Source organism: Leptinotarsa decemlineata, unplaced genomic scaffold, assembly GCF_025532065.1.
Source record: "Leptinotarsa decemlineata unplaced genomic scaffold, Ldec_3_MD MMD2_tig00000505_RagTag_RagTag, whole genome shotgun sequence".
Taxonomy (NCBI): Eukaryota; Metazoa; Arthropoda; class Insecta; order Coleoptera; family Chrysomelidae; genus Leptinotarsa; species Leptinotarsa decemlineata.
This window is the reverse complement of record NW_027412549.1, coordinates 5,461,136-5,480,987: the sequence shown is the minus strand read 5'-3', so window position 1 is coordinate 5,480,987 and position 19,852 is coordinate 5,461,136. Positions and strand designations below refer to the sequence as shown.

At 36.3% G+C, this 19,852-nt stretch overlaps 2 protein-coding genes and 1 long non-coding RNA gene across 3 annotated transcripts in view; 1 reads left to right on the top strand and 2 right to left on the bottom strand.

The window, feature by feature from the left end:
- LOC141481734 (uncharacterized) overlaps nucleotides 1-14,893 on the bottom strand; it is a 42,295-nt gene extending 27,402 nt beyond the window's left edge. Inside the window, exons 1-2 of the long non-coding RNA XR_012465134.1 lie at nucleotides 14,611-14,893; nucleotides 593-896 (exon numbers count right to left, since the gene is read on the bottom strand). This is a non-coding gene — a long non-coding RNA (uncharacterized lncRNA). The remainder of the gene's footprint in view (nucleotides 1-592; nucleotides 897-14,610) is intronic.
- Axud1 (AXIN1 up-regulated 1) overlaps nucleotides 1-19,852 on the top strand; it is a 130,370-nt gene that overhangs the window by 20,256 nt on the left and 90,262 nt on the right.
- LOC141481732 (uncharacterized) lies at nucleotides 15,283-17,239 on the bottom strand. Its single transcript, XM_074173805.1, has 4 exons — nucleotides 17,193-17,239; nucleotides 16,132-17,129; nucleotides 15,789-16,076; nucleotides 15,283-15,587 (listed from the first exon to the last, which is right to left on the bottom strand). Exons 2-4 carry the CDS (start codon nucleotides 16,267-16,269, stop codon nucleotides 15,450-15,452), a joined length of 564 nt encoding a protein of 187 aa, XP_074029906.1. The 5' UTR covers nucleotides 16,270-17,129; nucleotides 17,193-17,239; the 3' UTR covers nucleotides 15,283-15,449.

Below are 19,852 nucleotides of genomic sequence, written 5' to 3'. Positions count from 1 at the left end.
ATTCGTCAGGTATGTCACCGATGAGATGGCGAAGACTAAAGGAATGTCGATTCTTCGGTTTCCGCCTTATCACTGTGAATTGAATCCAATAGAGTTGGTTTGGACTCAAGTTAAAGGATTCATTGCAAAGAATAATAAGACCTTCAAGCTGTGTGAAGTAAAGAAATACCTATACAGTGCTCTGAAAACAGTCGACCAAAGAGCTTGGGAAAAATGTATCCACAAAACAATCAGAATCGAAGCAGAGATGTGGGATCTGGATGATCGGATAGACTCATTATCAGAAAAAATTATTCCAGTTGTCATCAATCCTAATGAAACTAATTCATCCAGTGAACAATCACTCATATATATATATATATATATATATATATATATATATATATATATATATATATATATATATATATATATTGCTATGAATTATGCACATATTCTGCACGTACTAAGTGAAGGAAATATATTGTATGGAAACACTACTTTATGCGGATCATATCTGTGAATGAGAATTTTTGACCCGAATGAAAAATATTGTATACACCCAAAAACTCTTTGCCTATTGAACAAAGGAAAAATTGAAAACAATACTAACCTTAATTTTGTACAATCTCAAATGAAACGACAAGATTGGGTTTCCCAATGTCCATTAATCCTTTGAACACAATAGCATATTTTCCTGATGAAAATTATTCTAAGTGAGGACTATACGCCTCCGTCACTCGGTGGGGTAGAAATGATACTTTATCTCCCAAATCCAACAAGACCGCCTCACCAAATTTTCCTTTCACGATTTTGGCAGTGAATATCCTCTGCGGCATCTCCACAGGCAAATCTGCTACTTTGATACTTGGCTTTCTCTTCACGATCGAACTTGCATTCAACTTTTGTAAATCCACCTGCGAAAAATAAAAAATTAAAGCTTTATGTTTTGATTCACAATATATGCGAATACTATCTCAAACAAACCACGACATGTAAAACATTCGACTGAAATCATCCAACATATATATATCGAGAAAAATTTTGGAAATCAAAGAATTCAACAATTCTCAACAACTTTCAATTAAATTACATTTGAATAAATTCATCTGAGAAAAAAGTCAAACTTAAAACACTTACTTTCAAATAGAAATCGGTGCACTTGTCACTGCATGCATAACGTATTTATAGTTAAATAAGTGATGACATATTTCAAAATGAAACAAAGAGACTTTGTTTCGTCGCTTTTAGAACTGCATATCTTCGGATGCAGATTCGGCATTGGCAGTGATCAATGTCACCTTGGGTTTGAATATAAAAATTAGTGATGACATATTCTGAAATGAAACAAAAGAAAATCAAAGAGTCTTTGTTAGATACCTATTCAGCGTTGACATTGATCCATGTCACTTTGGATTTGAATAGCGCAACAAACACATGAATTCTGCTTTTTTTCCATTTTATTTGAAGTACTACATGTGATGATGCGACTATTATTAGTGAAGATACAACTTTGTGCCCTCTTGGCATCGTCTCCGTTTTTTTTCTCTGTCGATGAATTCTGCATTCGTTTCTCTTTCATTTGATGTGCTGCACGATGAGATCCAACTATCATTAACAAAGATGTTGCTTAGTGTCATTCTGACATACTGCGCCATCTTTGTTTTTTCTCTGTCGATGAATTTTGCATTTCTTTTCCTTTCATCTGACATGTTGCTTCAGATTTGTTTTTTCTCTGTCGATGAATTCTACATTCGTTTCCCTTTCATTTGATGTGCTGCACGTTGAGATTCAACAATCATCAATGAAGATGTGGGTTAGTGCCCTTCTGACATGTTGCACCTTATTTGTTTTTTCTTTATAGATGAATTCTGCAATTCTTCTTCTTTCATTTGACATGATGTACGTAACGATCCGAAGTTTTTTCAATGATTCTCTTTGCAATTCTTCCTATGCTGTTTCACATTAGGCGCTCGATATTATATTTTTTATAGTCTACAAATTGAATCATTTGAAATGAGTACCCACACCGGCCTGTTGCGACTAGTATAGCGAAAATAGATTACGAGGTCCTTTTGGCTTCGTAAAATGATTAACTATGTTTTTTGACATCTAAACGAATTCATTGATGTCAAAATCATCGGAATCGGACGACCGGAAGTAAAAACCGGAAGTGACCTGTTTTTGACGGATTCGAAACCTTCTCATCCTAAGGAATCCAAAAATACCATATGTTTCAGTATACGATGATTTTTCCATTTTTTTATCAACAAATTATGTGTTTTGAATGAAACTTTTGCAATTACATTACACTCGTAGTTGTTCATAAGCCAACAACTTTTAATTTCAAATATGTTCAATGATTTTCTTTAAATGTGCAATTCTTTCTATGCTATTTCACATTGGGCGCTGTATATTATACTTTTCATAATCTACAAATGAAATCATTTGAAATGAGTACCCACATCGGTCTGTTGCTGCTAGTATAATGAAAATAGGTTATAAGGCCCTTTTGGCTTCGACAAATGATTAATTATGTTTCATGACATCTAAACGAATCCATTGATGTTGAAATCATCGAAATCGGAGGACCGGAAGTGAAAACCGGAAGTGGTCGTATTTTGATGGATTTGAATCCTTCTCACCCTAAGGAATCCAAATATATCATATGTTTCAGTATACAAGGATTTTTTCATTTTCTTTGTCAATAAATTCTGCGTTTGGATCAAGCTTCTGCAATTGGAATAAACTTATAGTTGTTCATAACCCAACATTTTTCAATTACAAGTTTGTTGAATTTGCAATTCTTCCTATGTTATTTCACATTAAGCGTTGGATATTATATTCATTACGTCATATTTGTTTTTTCTCTGTCGATGAATTCTGCATTTCTTATCCTTTCATTTGACGTGCTGTATGCGACGATCCGATCATTATTAGTGAATATACAACTCAGTGCCCTTCTGACAGTTGCGCTATTGTTTTTTGTAATAACTCATTCATTTCCACAAATCCTCACACACGCCACGCTGACTACGTCACTTTCAAGCTTTTAATTATTATTCGACCCTCATTCTCCAGTTCAATTTCATCTAGCACAATCAATCGAGCGAAATTTGATTTCTCCATTCTGATTGGCTGACCGACACTACTCTGTAACAGAAGTTAGGTTGGGTGTTCCACAAGGTTCCGTTCAAGAGTCTGAAAATTCGCAAAATGAATCTTCATATGACAAAGCATGGACGTTAGTCATTTCCTGATGATGCTAACTTGGTTGGCGAAACGCGTTAAATGATAAATAACTGTCATATTGAAACACGAAAAACCGTTACGACAATAACGATGAAACGATAACGAATTAACGCACGGAAAACGGTCGAAAACGCACAAAAAACGATCGTAAACGCACGAAAAACGATCGAAAACGCATGGAAAACAACGTATTTTGAAATGTCATTGTCGAATACTTCGCTCCCCCATTGCCCTCACGTTGAATCCACAACGCTCAACCTCTCGACACCTTTGGATCTCCTCTTTCTCCTGATGATGCTAACTTGGTTAATAAAGATACGAGGCTTCCGACATGTTAGAACGCTAGACTTCTGTTGAATCGACATGTTTTTTTCTTAAATGATGTATTTTGAAACGCCCTGTATACACATTAATATCATATTTTAAACCGACATGTTTTTTTCCTTAAATGATATATTTTGACGCACCCTGTACACTTCGACGTCATATTTGTTTTTCAATGATGTATTTTGAGATACCTTGTACACATTGAGGGATCGCACGTTGAAAACTTACAGCCTCGTGGAACTGTTATGTTTTTTCTTAAATGATGTATTTTGACGCACCCTGTACACTTCGACGCCATGTTTGTTTTCAATGATGTATTTTGAAATACCTTGTAACATTGAGGGATCACACTTTGAAACGATACAGCCTCATTAATCTGTAATGTTTTTTGTTAAATCTGATTCATCATTATTAATATATCACTTTCGCGCTTCAAATTTTCGTCGAGTAGTTCACGAATAATTCAAAAACGGCAACTCTACATTGCCCCATAAACAATGATTTATTGTACAACTGGCAATGCCGAACCTGCCATGCTGGCATGTATTGACATTTGACAGATGCAGTCTTATGAGTCTAGTGTTTACAGTGTCCTTCTTCAACCAATAGATAGTTCAGCTAGTGACTCATAGATGACTCTGTGTGTTCCATAACTTTTGTTGTTTCCATATACTTTTGTATCGATGAATCGAGCGCCTATTTTTGTGCGGTTACTGATAACAGGACATGAAACAATTATGTACGATAAATTATTAAAATGAATCTCTCAATATACGCAAAGCCACGTAAATTTGTGCATCGATTACGTCACACGCGCCTCTCGCTCTTACACACACACATGCACATCTTTACATGAAATATTAATTATTTCCCAAATCTAAGTATATTTTCCTATCTTCAATATGATAATGACGATTACAATCTACGAAAATAAAAAAAAATGCTGTCAATTATAATGAATGAGTCAATTTCGGTACCGACAAAACTAACGCTATAAATACCCAACATTCGCAGTTAACTTCAATATCTTACGATGGTGTAGAGGCCAAGGACAATGTCTACCGCGCGGACGTCGTGGGTTCGAATCTCATAACTATAAACTTTTTTTAATCAAAACCACGTGACTGGAACGTGACAAGGGGGCTGAGGGAGCTGATAGGTTAGGTGGAGTACCAAGGGGGCCGATAGGTTAGGTGGAGTACCAAGGGGGCCGAGGGGCGGAGTTCCACGCTTATATCGCTACTATACTCGTTCCATCCTGCGTCGATTTTGATGACGTTTTCCCCCACTCCCAAGTGGTCCAGAATCCGCCTTGTTCATCTACTGTAATAACTTGGATTATAAAAAAAGGAACTTGAATCAAGGTAAAGTATCTGGCCTTTTAATAATAATGAACATCGAAGAATGAAACTTTGCCTTCCCCAAAACTTCCAATATTGAACTAAGAAAAATCAAAACTTTTAACAAAAACCTATCACAACAATATATATAGATATACTGCTGTAGTCTCTCTCATTTCTGAACGGATTATAACAAATGATATAAGAACAACAAATGCACAAAAGACAGTAGCGTCCAACTAAAACACTCCAAAATAATTGACGAAGTCTCGAACCATCTCGACGTGAGCCGAGAATCTACAGTTGATTATGGCGGCGCAATGAACACCAAATAACGTCTGTGCACTGCCGACGTTGTCATGGCGACATCCCTAGTTTGGTTCTTGGCAACAGCAAGCAGCTCGTCCCATTGATTTCACGTATAGACGAAATGCATGTATGGTATTGCTGTTAGGTAAACGTGGATCTATTATTGAGAGGAGATTAATATTTCAGAAAATATTATGGATCCAGATGATGTCGGTGTAGGTACTATAATCATACTCTATATTCAGTTTTAGATGTAGTACAAAATCTTAGGACAGAAAATTTACAGTGCTCAACAATGGAACTGGAATATTTTTCTGACAGTTTTAAACTTGCCTATCGTTAGTATATCTAGAGTTCAAATGTGAGGGCATATATTTCCTTGTAGTAACTTTACATTTATTGTCAGTAATCTATTAACGGCCTTAACACAGTTCGTCCATGAAGTAACTTGTAAATTAATTGTCAGCTGAATGAAAAATATTATTAAAATTAACCATTTCCGATTTCCAATTTAACATTTGCTAAAGACTTTTTGGACCATTACTGGCATGTCTATACTGCCTTTAGCCGGCAGTGAGCTATCGTTAACTGAAACCTCTTGTTCAGGTTTATTGCCGGCAATTTCTTGCCAACACTGTCCAGTCAGACGAGACAGTTTAAGTCGAAGTAAACGATATTGAGCACATTTAAAGTTAGCGGCACTCTCTAAGTCCAAAAAACCAATACATAGAAATAAACCGGCTACGAACTAGTCCACGTGGACTGTTCAATTGGCGGTTTGTATTGGATGATTTTTACTAACCGAGTTTTATGATTGGCTGGAGAGTCATAAAATTTAATTTGAAGTCATGTTACGGTGACGAATAGAAATCGGGAAATGCGGGGATGGTTATCGCCGTCGTGTTCAGTTCAGGAACTGATCGCGATTTTTGAGTATTTAAATTCGATATTGATGCAGTTATAATTACTTAAAATTTTTATTTTCTGTTTAAAATGTGGCATCCTTGGACAAGTACTAATAGTAATAACGAATGTGATTACAACGCAGACTTTTTCCAGTGTAGTGATTCCAATAGCGATGGTGAACAATGCGAAAAAAGATACTAGTGAATAAGATTCAGGTGCATTTGAATATTGAAACACAGAGAGTATGTTTCAATGTATACATATAAGAATCTACATCTCAAATTTGGTTTCAATGGAAACAAACTATTACAAGCAACATCAGATTTGACCGAAATTTCTTTCTCAACTGTACGTAAAATAATCAAAAACAAACCTCATGAACGCAAGCCGCGGTGTTATACAGTATTACCAAAACCTTTAGATGTTCATCTAATAAAATCATTGAAAAAACATAATACAACTGTTAGAAAAGAATTGAGATTCATACAACTGAAATCATAAGAAAAAAATTGAATACTTCCGCCAAATAACGTGAGCTGCTGTGACAAAACTCTTCAGAATTGGATAAAGAAACTAGGATTTAAATTTCAAATAATAAACGAACGTCAAGCAGTTATGGAAAGCAGAAGAATAGTGGAATTGCATAACAAATACTCAGAACAAATAACTAAACATAGACAAGAACAACGGCAAATTTTCTATTTGGACGAAACTTAGTATAACAGTCACGACACGACACAGTTACGAAAAGGTAAACTGATGGTTCGAGAATGTGTACGCCTAACATTCCTGCAAACAAAGGATCGCGACTAATCATTATCCATTACGAAGGAAGTAAAGGATGGGTTCTGAATTCTTCGAAATTATTTGGAAAAAAACTTGAGGACTGTAATGTTGACTATCATAAGAACATGGAAGCTAATATTTTCGAGGAGTGGTTTGAAAGCACGGTGATCCCAAATTTGGATGCGAATAGTGTAATAGTTCTTGACAACGCTTCCTATCATTCGCGACAGCTCATCAAAGTATCAAATTAAAATTAGAGGAAAGATGAAATACAAACTTTTTTAATGGATAACAATTTGTATTTTGAAGATTACTATACCAAAAACTAACAACTTAAAGTTTTACAGACAAAAACATTTGAAAAAGTGTATGCCCTTGAGAATATTGCTGAAAAGTATGGGCACATCATACTGAGACTTTCCCCCTATTTTTGTGTTTTCAATCCCATCGAGTTGATTTGGAGAAAATTGAAACAAAGCGTCAGGCGTGAAAATAATTTTTCCAAAATTTGATAAGATAGTAATAGAGCTAATTTAAGAAGAAGTATCTAATATTGCCGAAAAAGACTGGCAGAAAAGGATTAAAAAAGTAATTTTAGTTGAAAAATACTACATGGAGATTGGACACTTCCATATCTAATCTAAAGAAATCTAATTTTCCGTTAACCAGCTGTCGCACCCCTACGAACGACAACCCTCAGAAGTCGAAACTTGTGCGAGCTAAGGATTACCGAGGTCTTACCTCTTAACGTGTGATTCCTAACACGGGTTGGACGGTAGCAAGTGAAGATCGATCGTTCAGACTAGGGCTTGAACCACCGACCAACACGGCAGTCAATTCGAGTGAGTGAACAAAGCACCCACGCCGAACCGCTTGGCTACCGACTGACCACTGACCACTGACTGGTGGAAATAAATTCATTATTGATATAAATGACGACAGTGATAATAAAACAGAGAATATGGCAGAAGAATTATTAGAAACTTTCGAAGAAAGTTAGTGAAGTGTTTTTGAAGTGATCGATTGTATATATATATGTGAATAAGTAGTATTCAGAAGTATTTTCAATCATCACCCTGTTATTAGAATTCCTACTTTCCCACTCACCTATATAAACGAAATATTTATTGTGAAATGATCACTGAATAACGAAATTAGTTAGCTTCCTAACTATATTATTAAAGGGGAGCTATTGGAAGGTAGTTTACACTATATCGTTTACTTAAACTATACGTATGTACGGTGGGTTATAGAATCATATGGAATACACGAGTTTGGTCAGAATAACCCTACGAAGAAGTTGACTCTTACTCTACGCAAGCTCTGACAGGCCTTGAATGCTTTTGGAAGTATCTCCTGAATCGAAAAAAAAAAGTGAACACAAATCAGTGCAACTGCTATAATAAGAGCCGTATCAAATATATTTTTCTCATTTCCGAGTTAGACAGAACACTGAGATGTGTTTGTCTCAGTTCTAGATAGATATTTCACTGAAGTAAGTATGACGAGTAGTCCAGTCATTATAGTAAGTTCACCTCGGAATTCGAGATACCCAGCTGTAAGTCTGTAAATACTTGTATATTGACACCCTAAAAGTTGTCTCAAAACCTACATATGGTAGGGTGTACGCAACTATCAAATTTGAAGGTCAATGGTCACAAAACTCGTTTTTTTGCGCTTTTTTTTGTAAATATCTCACTTCCTATGGGTTTTTTGCTATTTGTAATTATTATCAATATTGTAGAATACAAAATTCTCTACAAATTTTAAAAAAAGTTTTCATACGGTGAACCGTTTTCGAGATAGAGGGCGGAGAGCGCGCGGTCACAGGATCACTTCAGTTCAACGGTGCCTCCGGTCGAAAACACGCCATACAGTATTAATGTATTTAACAACACTCACCTGCCCATGTATGTAATTGCAGAATTGTTAATGAAAATATAGGAATTATATTTGAATTTTGACCTAATTAATAACTCCTTACATGATAAAAAAAATTAAATAAATCATGAATCAATACATTTATTTTTATTAAAAGTAAAAAATGGAATAGAGGGTACAAAAACTACAATTTATAATTTTAATGATCTTCTTCCTCTTCATCGTCGTCTTCCGGCTGCTGGTAATTTTAAACTGGTCTTCATTATCGTCTTCAACGACATTTGTCTCAAGTTCTTCCATGATTTTGGGGTCAAAGGTCCCATCTTCGTTAATGTCGCTCTGATATGGTAGAGCATTGAGACAAGCTTGCCCATTACATTGGCCAAAAGCTAAAGAGCATTGCAAGCCTGCTTTCCTGCATCCGCATTGCGAATTACAACCACTCTTGCAGTTGCAGAAAATTGTATTTAGCAAATCTTCTGGAGCAGGTGATAAAATTGATAGGCTCCAACCCCATATTGCCCTATTATAACTGCAGTTTTTTCAGACTTTGATTCTTCTATTGCAGTTTCAACAATAAGAACATCCGCATCATCTCTGGCTTGTTTAGTAGTAATATTTGTAGCTTGTAATTTTTCAATTAACATATTGACGAGCATATCTTTGTTATTTCTATTCGATAAGAATTTTTCTTGAGTAACTGGTACAACCATTGTTTCAACGAAACAGACTTCATATGTTTTTGAAAGTGCAGCAGTTCATCTCTGCTGCTCCATAGCTTTTACGTTCTTACTGTAGTCTGAATATCCGTCAAATATAACAATTATTTTGGAAATGTAATGCCTTTGTGAATAATTCATGTATTTATCAAAAGTAATAGAAAAAGTATCTTCTCTGCTCCATACAACATGATGAAGCAGAAATCCGCCATCAATAATGAACGTCACATTATTTTCATTGACAACAAAATCAATTGGGCTCATGTTGACATACAATGACGGTTTTGTTGTTTTTCTCATGCCATCATTATCAAATAGAGCTGTTGGATACGGACTCAATTCATATTGAAAATATTCTTCAAGATTACTTTCAAATTGTTTGCTGACAGTAATTCTTTGGAAGAGAAATAATGGGTCCACTGAAACTTTACAATCATTTATTTTTACACATTTGTTAACACTGGAAAGCGGTATTACTTTTTTGGAACGTTTCAACTTTATTTCATTAAATGATAAGCCGGTGATCTTCTTCATAGACTCTAATCCAATTTCGTAAGCTCTGGGGCAGTTAATTTGCTCATTTCCAACAATTCCAGAAGCTATCGATATTAACTGCGTAGTATTTGGAAAAGGATCATGGAGTTTATCAAATAGTATATTTACATCAGCATTGTCTTTTTTCACTCTTGAGTCTCTGGAATCTACGTGTTGCTCGGTCGACTCCAAGGAGATATTACAGAACTTCTCCATTTCCTCACAAATAGTATTTGTGGCGTACATAGCTTATACCCATTTACACAAAACACTTTCTTTCATACTTCGACTACGAGATACTCCTCCTTCGGTTTTCATGGTTTTCATGAGACTTTGTTCATCAACTATATATGGCGCATTTTCGACCGGAGGCACCGGTTGACCTAAAGTGATCCTATGACCGCGCGCTCTCCGCCCTCTATCTCGAAAACGGTTCACCGTATGAAAAATTTTTTCAAACAACATTTGTAGAGAATTTTGTATTCTACAATATTGATCATGAATACAAATAGCAAAAAACCCATAAGAAATGAGGTATTTACAAAAAAAGCGCAAAAAACGATTTTTGTGACCTTTGACCTTGAAATTTAATAGTTGCGTACACCCTACCATATGTAGGTTTCAAGACAACTTTTAGGGTGTCAATATATAAGTATTTACAGACTTACAGCTGGGTATCTCGAATTATGAGATTCTTACCCAATTTAAGCTTAAATGACTGGAGTAGAGGTATCTTGTTGAGTCAGGCCAGCAATCACTAGAAAGAGAAAAGTATCTTATGATCCACCGCAGTGTTGAGAGCACTGAATGTAACCTTTTCTCTGAAGTAACGCTCGAATGGCTTCTGTAAGAGGAGTGAAGTGAGACGGAGTGTATTGGCTGGTGTATGATCTGAGGCCGCTGCCTATTGCAAAAACCTCGACTTTGTAACTTTATTTATCCTTGAATCTAGAAAAGTCGGTTCTGAATCCCAATTTGAAGTTTTCCAACTATATTTCCTGTTGCTTTTCAAGAATTGACGAAAACCTAACAAGATTTTCTTCGTTTTACATTTTTTCGCTTGTAGCCTTAAATATGCATCTTATCAGAATGGACTTATATACCCTCTAAAATTTCGACTTTTCATAAAACTTGCAAAAAAGTGAAATTGTCATTTTCTTCATTTTTTGAGGTAAATATTGGTAAACTATTCATTCCTATGAGCCGTTAGGAAACGAAGTTAGTCTCAATTCAAGCTTTGACGGTTACAGGTGTAATCGAAGGCCCTATTGTTCGGCGGTCAAAAATATCAGATCTACCGAATGAGAAACCACGTCTGTCAAACGTTTTGATATTTCAGTGTCACTGTTTTTATTCGTGTTTGAAGGCTGTCGATTTTTGAAATTTCTTCCTGACGTTTCGCTGGTACGAATGGCTAGCTTCTTCGGAGGTTCATACATCTTGAGTTTATCTTCGATTACTGGGTATTGTGATTGCGTGAAGAATATTTATGATGATTCGAATAGTTTGGTGTACTGGATTAGATAAATAGTCGATAACAGTTAACTATTTTCAAACTGCCGTCATGATGTTTGTTCTTCCAGAACTTTTCAGAATGGGAAAATCTACATAAGACTGAAGTGGAGGTTCATCAGCCCCACGCTAAGACATGCCCAGAGTGGTCATAAACCAAACAGACTGGGTTCTCACTGAAGACGGAATGTCAGTGTTAGCACGAGGCGTTAATTTCGCGATCATTCCGCGTCAAGTACCAGGCGAGGAAATGATCGCCAATACGAACCGGAATCAGGAATCTACCGGATGAGAAAGCGAAAGAAATCAGGATTGTGACTGCAAATATTTTGAGCACGGCACGACCTCCAAAATGCAATATCCCGAAAAGAGTGCAGCCTTAAAAAGCTTCAACTCTGATGAGTGCATCACGATTCTTCCAGCGGACAAGGAAAATGCCACGGTGCTTCTGAAAACGGAAGAATATATCAGCAAAATTGAAGAACTACTAGACTCTTCAAACTACCGCACACTTAAATGGGACCCAACATAATCAAGGTTGAAGAACGTTAACACCAGAAAAGCTCTTCAAGCCGGTATCCTTCGAACGCAGGAAAGGCTGAAGTACTGGTGAATCCGAATGGATTATCTGGTCGAAATTTGTGTCCAGATTGTCCAGATTGAACCAAACTGAAAATATAGAATCTATAAGAGGCTTCCTCAGATGAGGAAGAGCCTATGCAGTCTTCCGTCATGGAGCCCGACGTCTTAACTTTTGAACAACTATAGCCCAAACAATCAGTTGTATAGTGTTTGAAATTACAATGAAAATATATCCGTTTAATATTCATTAAACCTTTCATATTATCCATAATAATATTTTTGACGCTTTTAGTAGATTGGGCATTTCTGGAAGTTACCCGCCAAGTCTTAAACTGAAACTGACATTTCCTAATAGTACATAATGATAAATTGTCCAAAAGATACGATAATTCAACAATATATTCCTCAAAAATAAATCCAGCTTCCTAACGAAGCCGAATAACTTTATTTGGTAAGTGATCTTTCAGATCAGATGAAATGTGTGGGTCTCTACCAAACGTTGAAAATCTGATTCGATCCGTAGCGGGACAGGTTCATACTACTTGCTATTACTGGGGCAAACATTTCCCAGAAGGTTGTCCTTCAAGATTGTCAGACCATACTATATGTTCCTTAATCTGATTGGCGATAAGTCTGGGAATACCTTCGTCAGATAGGTAGGCAACACAAATGTGTCGCTTGGAAGAGAGTTTCTTGTGACTTATTTCATGAAGACGCTCTCCCATGGCTATAGGGTACCACCAACCAGGAAATACTCTCTTGATCCTCCCAGTAAGCTTGTAGTCATCTAGGTCGAAAGGTACAACTCTGAAATCGTACCTCATTGAGGTTGTCGGATGTTCAAGGTGCAAGATTCTCACCTTGATGCCCGCGGCCACCTCGCTATATGAAGGCATCTGTGCGTCAGCTATTCTTGACGATACATTAGATTCAGCCATGCAGGGCTTTTTCACCTCTGGTTTGGATTATTCATCGTTCGAATATTAGCGTTCGCAGCCCTGTTCAGAGTCAGATTTTTTTCACTGTTCCTAAGTATTTTGGCGCAAGACAGATTCATAAGATATCCTGCTCTTAAGGAGGCGATGTCGTTTCCTGGCTGCACCACCTGGTCTCCTTCATTCATTCAAGAGTGGGAGAACTGAGAGGCTCCGGCTCTTGATTCGTTGTTACTGGAGAGATAATTGGGGTCGTTTAGTCGACGTCCATTTCCTCTATAGACTCATGTTTAGATTTTTTAGCTAATACATGGCTCACAATGGGTCTCACCAGTAGCTAGGGAAAGGAAGTTGAGCTCTGGAATTCATTCGGTTCATACAGCATCTCCGCCTTATATAACCTAAATTTTATCCTAATGAGATGGATATTTGGAAATGGTAGGTTCATCTTAGATAAGGTCCATTCTGTAACATCAAAAATGGAATTCCGTTGATATCTGAAAGTGGGAAAATATACCTAACATTCACTTGAAATATAGAAGCACTTAATTCAACTAGAGGATAAGAGTGTCTTGAAAACCTTGTTCGTCGAAATTTGTTATGCTCCAGGTCAGGGGTCGACAACCTTTTAACAAAGAGGTGCCCATGTGCAATTTTGAACAAAGCCAAAGTGCCACTATAAAAAACTGTATAATTTTCATACAAAAATTGTTTAAAGTAATGAGGAAGGTAATTAATGAAACAAAAAAAGGATCAACAGTATTTCTAAAAATTTTGATCAAAAAGGAAACATAGCACATGAATTTTTCAGTGTGATCCTTGTCCTTGTGTTTCTCGCGATATTATAGCTTTTGTATTTCTGGTTGATATCTAGTTACTTTCAATATTACACAAGTCTCTGAATTTTCTGTTGTTAACCGGCTTCGATATGGATTCAAAATGATTTTCAAATGGGAAAATAGTTACTCACACATATAGGAACATCCGCATGCTGAAAGCATTGCATATGCCACTTTTTTGAGGCAAATATATTCGTCTAGCAAACTAGCCCAACACTTCAGTATTTCGTTTGATTTATCCGGAGGATCATCTTTTGTCTTCCATCACTTGGAGTTCCTAAATGCAATATGCTGAAGCTCAAAATCTTGAACTATGAGAGAATAATTGAAAGGAATGCTAGTAAAATCCATTGAGTCTGGTTTTAATCATGTTTATCAAAATCTTGACCTCTTTCAGCAAATTCTTCTCTCAGTGAAGTCATGTAGTTTAACATTTCATCATTAAATGCACCATTATCACAATTATTAAGAATGGCTAAGTATGTTTTTAGATTTGCAAAGTATTTATATGTATGGGAAATCGCGAATAAATACATCTATTTTCATTTCAAAAGACTTCCAGGAATCATACAAATCTAGAACAGTTTGACCCGATCCTTGCAACTTAAGGTTTAGTTCGCCGAGATGATTTGTACTATCAATTAGGAACAATAACTTACAAATCCATTCTTTATTATCTAGACTAGAGCTTTTTTGCATCAATAATTACCTAATTTCTCCTAAACATTCCACAAATCTAGAAACCACTCTACGACGGCTGAGCGAGCGTTTATTACTGTGCAATGGAATATCTGAATATGCACTTTCCATTTCTTGTAAAAATTACAGCAATGTAGTTGACAACTTTAACAACGATATCCATCACGGATTTCAAGCTTCCGCTTGAGATCTGCTAGCATAAATTTTCTTGGTGAATGATGCAAAGAGATTTAAAAAGTGGTCGACCAACGAGAGCAGCAAGAAGAGATGCAAATCCCTTCTGTGTCCCGATCATAGCGGGTGCCCCATCTGTAGTTACGCTAAAAATCTTAGTTAAGTCTAGACCCCGTTTCTGAAAATGTTTAAGAGCGCTCCATACCTGCAACTGGACCCTCGAACTGCATCTAACGGTAAATGTCTGAGAATATGGTAGGCGGTCCTATTTTTACAATCACAGACATACTGAACAAGGGACGCCTCCTTCTATCTTGATGGATATATTCATTACGCAAATCGACAAGTTAATGTTGTTGCGACTCGAATACACACACTACAGAGGAGGCACGGCAAAGTCCATTGCGTAATCTCCAAGCGTAATTGTTTTACGTTTGGAGATTAATTAATCGTTTAAATATTTTCAATGGTGAACGATGTTTTATTATTCTATTATTATCATGAAGCTATTGCCAGAATCATTTCATCTTCAACAAAGGTTGTCCTACATTGGTCGTAATAAAATTCCTTCTAGTTTCGAAAATGCACCTATATTATCTTCCACCATACTTTTAGGAGCCGGCAAAAAGTTTTGACCTAAAAAGCATTTGTGAACTAGCCTTTTCAACGGTATGTTTACTGGCGTGGTGGATTGCGAATTTCCAATTTCCTCGGGTATCTAGGATCTATCAATTCGGGCAGGAGGCAACTGTTGTAAAAATTTTCCAATTTTGGATTCATTTTATTCGTCCAGAATGAATCGTCCTTGATAATCTAAAAAAAATTCCTATCAATTTTATAAGGGCATGGAATATAAAATAGAATTAATACATAAAGTGCTCAGCCTATAATTTTAATATTTATAATCAGAAATATTTTTGAATGATTGGGGTGAGTTGTTGAAGGCAGTTAAAACATGGTTGAGAACCAATTTATCGTTTTGATATCACAGATTGTTATGTTACTAAAACTCACCTTTTCAACTAAAATTCTCAACGGAGTCCAAATTACAAAATAACACAGGGAACGCTGAGTAATGTGTAGCTGTCCTTGTACTTGATAGTGATAATTATGATTTTGTTTCAGCTGTAAGTGTAGAGTACAGAAATTTATTATTTTTTGCTCGATTGCTTCTTTGGGGTGCATTTTTGACGCAGTTTTGGGGCACTTCACCTCAACAATGGCGTCATCTTCTATCAACCCATCAGGACTGGCTCCAAAAATATAGTCGTATTCATCAATGAACATTCCAGAAGGTTCAACCTGTGACAAAAAAAAATTAATATTTACTCTTGTGTATCATTAAAGAAAGTATTACTTTGACATCAAAATCATTCTCTAGTTGTCTAATTGCGAATGGCTCATGTTCTCTTCCATACTTGGTGTTTTCGTTTCCTCTGAAGGTGGCATAAAGTAAGTTTTTCACCTTATCGACACAAGATCTTGTTTTTCGCATCTTGCAAATATCACCAAAATGTGAAGCTGTTAAGCGAATACTTCTCTCCTGTTGCCATAAAGGATTGCCAGATTGACCTCTTGTATTGAGTTCAATGAGTTTTATCTCTTCGGCAGTTTTTTTTTTAATGAATTGAGAAAATCGTATTTTTTTCGCTCGAATTGATCGGTAGATAAATCAGGATCAGGGATAGCGTCTGGGCCGTAATCCTTATCTGGCAAAGCATATTTCTTCTTAAATTTTGGTGGAAGGTCTTTATTTGTGCGTCTCGTGATTTTCTGAAGTTGGCGTCTCCTTTTCATCTTTTCTACATATCTTTTGGTATAAAATGGAACTTTGTGTTTTTCAACAACATTATAATAGTCCCCATCAGAGTTGAATGAAATAGCAGCATCTTTACAACGTGTCGCATACGATTTTTTTACGAGAATATTTTATTCTTTTACCTCCAACAAACTTGCAAATGATGCTGTTGTATTGTTCAGCGATATTGGTATCCAGGTCCGCTATTAAGCTGGCCGCATTGAAAACTAAGCGGTTAATACAAACTTCAATATCGTCCAATAGACCACATGCTCTCATACTGGGTATATGATCAACTCCATCTAATCTAGAAGAACACTTGAAATATGATATCTCCTGACATCTTTCATGCTGTCCAAATACATGTGATGGGACATTCTTGAAATCTTTGCATAGGTTCTCAACTTTTTGGACCAATGAAACCAATGAAGTTTTTTCTTTAATCCTGAACATCGTAGCAGATTTTATTGAAGTGCGTAGTCTACGGGCATTGCTTTCAACTAGTTTCCTTAGGCCTCGAGGTACTAGCAAATTTTTTGAATTACTTCGCTTCCTATCTGTAAATTGAATTATGATTATTATCTTAATTTTATTGTCAGAATGAATAAATAAATAAATACCACAAATTTCTCGGATCTTCTTCGAAAAATTCCTCATCAAATGATTGATGTTCCATAAGGTCGAGCTTCCAGTAGTTTTTGATGAACACTTCTATCACCATCTCCAATCAATTTGTGGAATTTTAAACCATGCATTTCCATGCTCCGTTTGAAACCCTCAACTATGATATCGGATTCCATACTGGTTGATGATTCACTCCAATTTTTGTAGCATTTGTGTTCAGGTAAAGGAATATTCTCATGTACTGCGGAACGCGAGCACACGGCACAAAACTTATTTCTAACGCCCAGGAATAATTTTTTTTTCGTTCTAGCACCAATTATACAGGCCTGTAAAATAAGAATATAATAATGATATATTCGTTGCACTCAGCAACTGACTACCTACTACGCCTGAAGATGCATTATAATTTACGGAGTATGATCTTTTACTCCAAACCCCGTCAGCTACAACGGTAATCATTGGAATACCGCTTTCATCGACCTCTCCTAGTTCTTGAGCTATTCGAGCCTCTTCTTGACCTGCTTCCTCCATGACCTTCCAATGGCCATCTACGAATCGATGGGTTTCGAATGCCACATGCTCGATGAGACGTCACACATAAACAATACCTCTAAGTAACTAGGGCTTATATTTGTCGAAAATACATAAGTAATACCTACCTAAGGCGTTACCTACCTAACTAGTAATACCTACCTGACCATCTATAATGGTCTCAAAATAATACTGTGGGAATACCTGACAAGTAATAAATTGATTTCCGAAAATGTATTAACAAAAGATAGCAATTACAATTGAAAGAAAAAATAGGTAAACAATCATTTTATTACCATTGCATTGAATTATGGATAAACGTAATTATTATTAACAATCCATCATTTTATTATAATTCACTATATCAAAGATACGACTATAAAATCGGACATGAATATTCCTTTTGTCATACAAAAATAAAATTGAATGCGAAGTTGGATTCCAATTAATTTGCTCTAAACATCGTTTTCAGTATGTAACTAACCTTGAGTCATAATGATATCGCTCAAATTTATAAAATAGTGCGATTAAACTAATTGAATAGTTATTGATTTCTTACCGATGTTTCTACGCCTACGTATTTTCTCACTTGTGTACTATCGTTTTCTTTTCGCAGCGTCTAGCCTTCCTTTCCCAAAATCACACCAAAAAGCAAGTTCCGAATTCAAAAACCATGAAGGAGAAATTCACAATGAACGAATTGCAGCCCATAAATAAAAATCCGCACGCCGTTTGCCGTTGCATTTGCGATCAGGGAGAAGATTGTCGGGTGATCAGAGGGCGCCACGAACTGGTTGCCGTAAATACATTTTCTATTTTACTTCTCAAAGTTTTCATTTAAAATGTGATGATTTGAAAATGTACTTAATTTCAAAAAAACTATATTCACTAGAGGCTAACTCTCATTTTCCATGATTTCAAAACAATTTAGTTGGGATAATTTTTTTTCTTTTCAAAAATTCGAAAAACAATAGTCAGGCACTTGAGGAATATTTTTTTGAAGCGATCGGTGCAAGTTGCATGAAAATCGGATAACTGGTTGAGAAACTATAAGTAAAATACGTTTCAAGTGGGCATGGATTCCTCTTAACGAATTCTGACAAGATATCTTCGCCTCTTATGGTTCCTTCCAATGGAAGCAGACATACTTATCATACACACGGTTATTGTCAAAGTACCGCGCAACGATTGTCAACCGGCAAGTATCCTTAAAACAGTGGCGTAGCGTGCCATATTGATTTCAATTAAAGAGCCACCGGTAGACAGCTGTTTCATCCTATTGGGCATCGTCAGTACCGGGCAGGCGGTCCTCGATTGAAGACAAAATGAGAAAAACCAAGAAAGTACTTGATAAAAATAGCTGCGTGAACGCAAGCGAAACATAAGTGGAACCACCTCACAGCTGGCATTGCTTATGGCAACTGTTGAAATTATTCGCAGCATGATTAAAATATTGGGCAAAGTGTCTTCCAGCTTATATTTTACAATAAACTTTGAGAATTCAAGTGAGTCTGCATTAATTAATTTATTTTCGTTACCTGTAGCAGAAACGAAAGTTCGCAGTCGAAGTTGTTCCAGCTTGAAATCCTGCTCGTCAATTTCAACAGATGCGTCGTCTAGATTACATTTAGTGTTGTCTGAATTGTCATGGCATCACCTACTTTCTTAAAGGGACGTAATGAAGAATATTGAACTTAATATATGTATATGTAATAGAAGTTATTCTCGCTGATTATAAGTCAAAAACAATCCAAGCAAAAAATAAAATACGGGAAATCCCCGCAACTCAGGATAGACGGTGTTATCATTCGCTACAAAATATCATTCAGAGAAAGAGGATAAGTAATGAAAAATTCCGTGCTATTTTCAATCGGTACGAATTTATTGTTGCGTTAAAATATGAAATGGTTGAAATATTTACAAAATATATTTTACTATTTACTGTGAAATTTTGCCGCCCCCTAAAAAGTGCCGCCCGGGGCAGGCCGCCCCCGCCCCCACTACGCTACGCCACTGCCTTGAAATTAAATCTTTATTCTATTGCTTTTTCACAGTTATGCGTGCCATTTTGAACTGCCAGGCGTGCCAAGTCTGGCACGCGTGCTGAAATATCTATAAGGAATAC

Coding starts and splice junctions, on each gene's coding strand:
- LOC141481732 (XM_074173805.1), bottom strand. CDS start 16,269: ATGCGAAAAACAAGATCTTGTGTCGATAAGGTGAAAAACTTACTTTAT. Junction 16,077..16,131: donor AGAATGATTTTGATGTCAAA/GTAATACTTTCT, acceptor TTTTTGTCACAG/GTTGAACCTTCTGGAATGTT. Junction 15,588..15,788: donor TGAGAATTTTAGTTGAAAAG/GTGAGTTTTAGT, acceptor AATTTTTTTTAG/ATTATCAAGGACGATTCATT.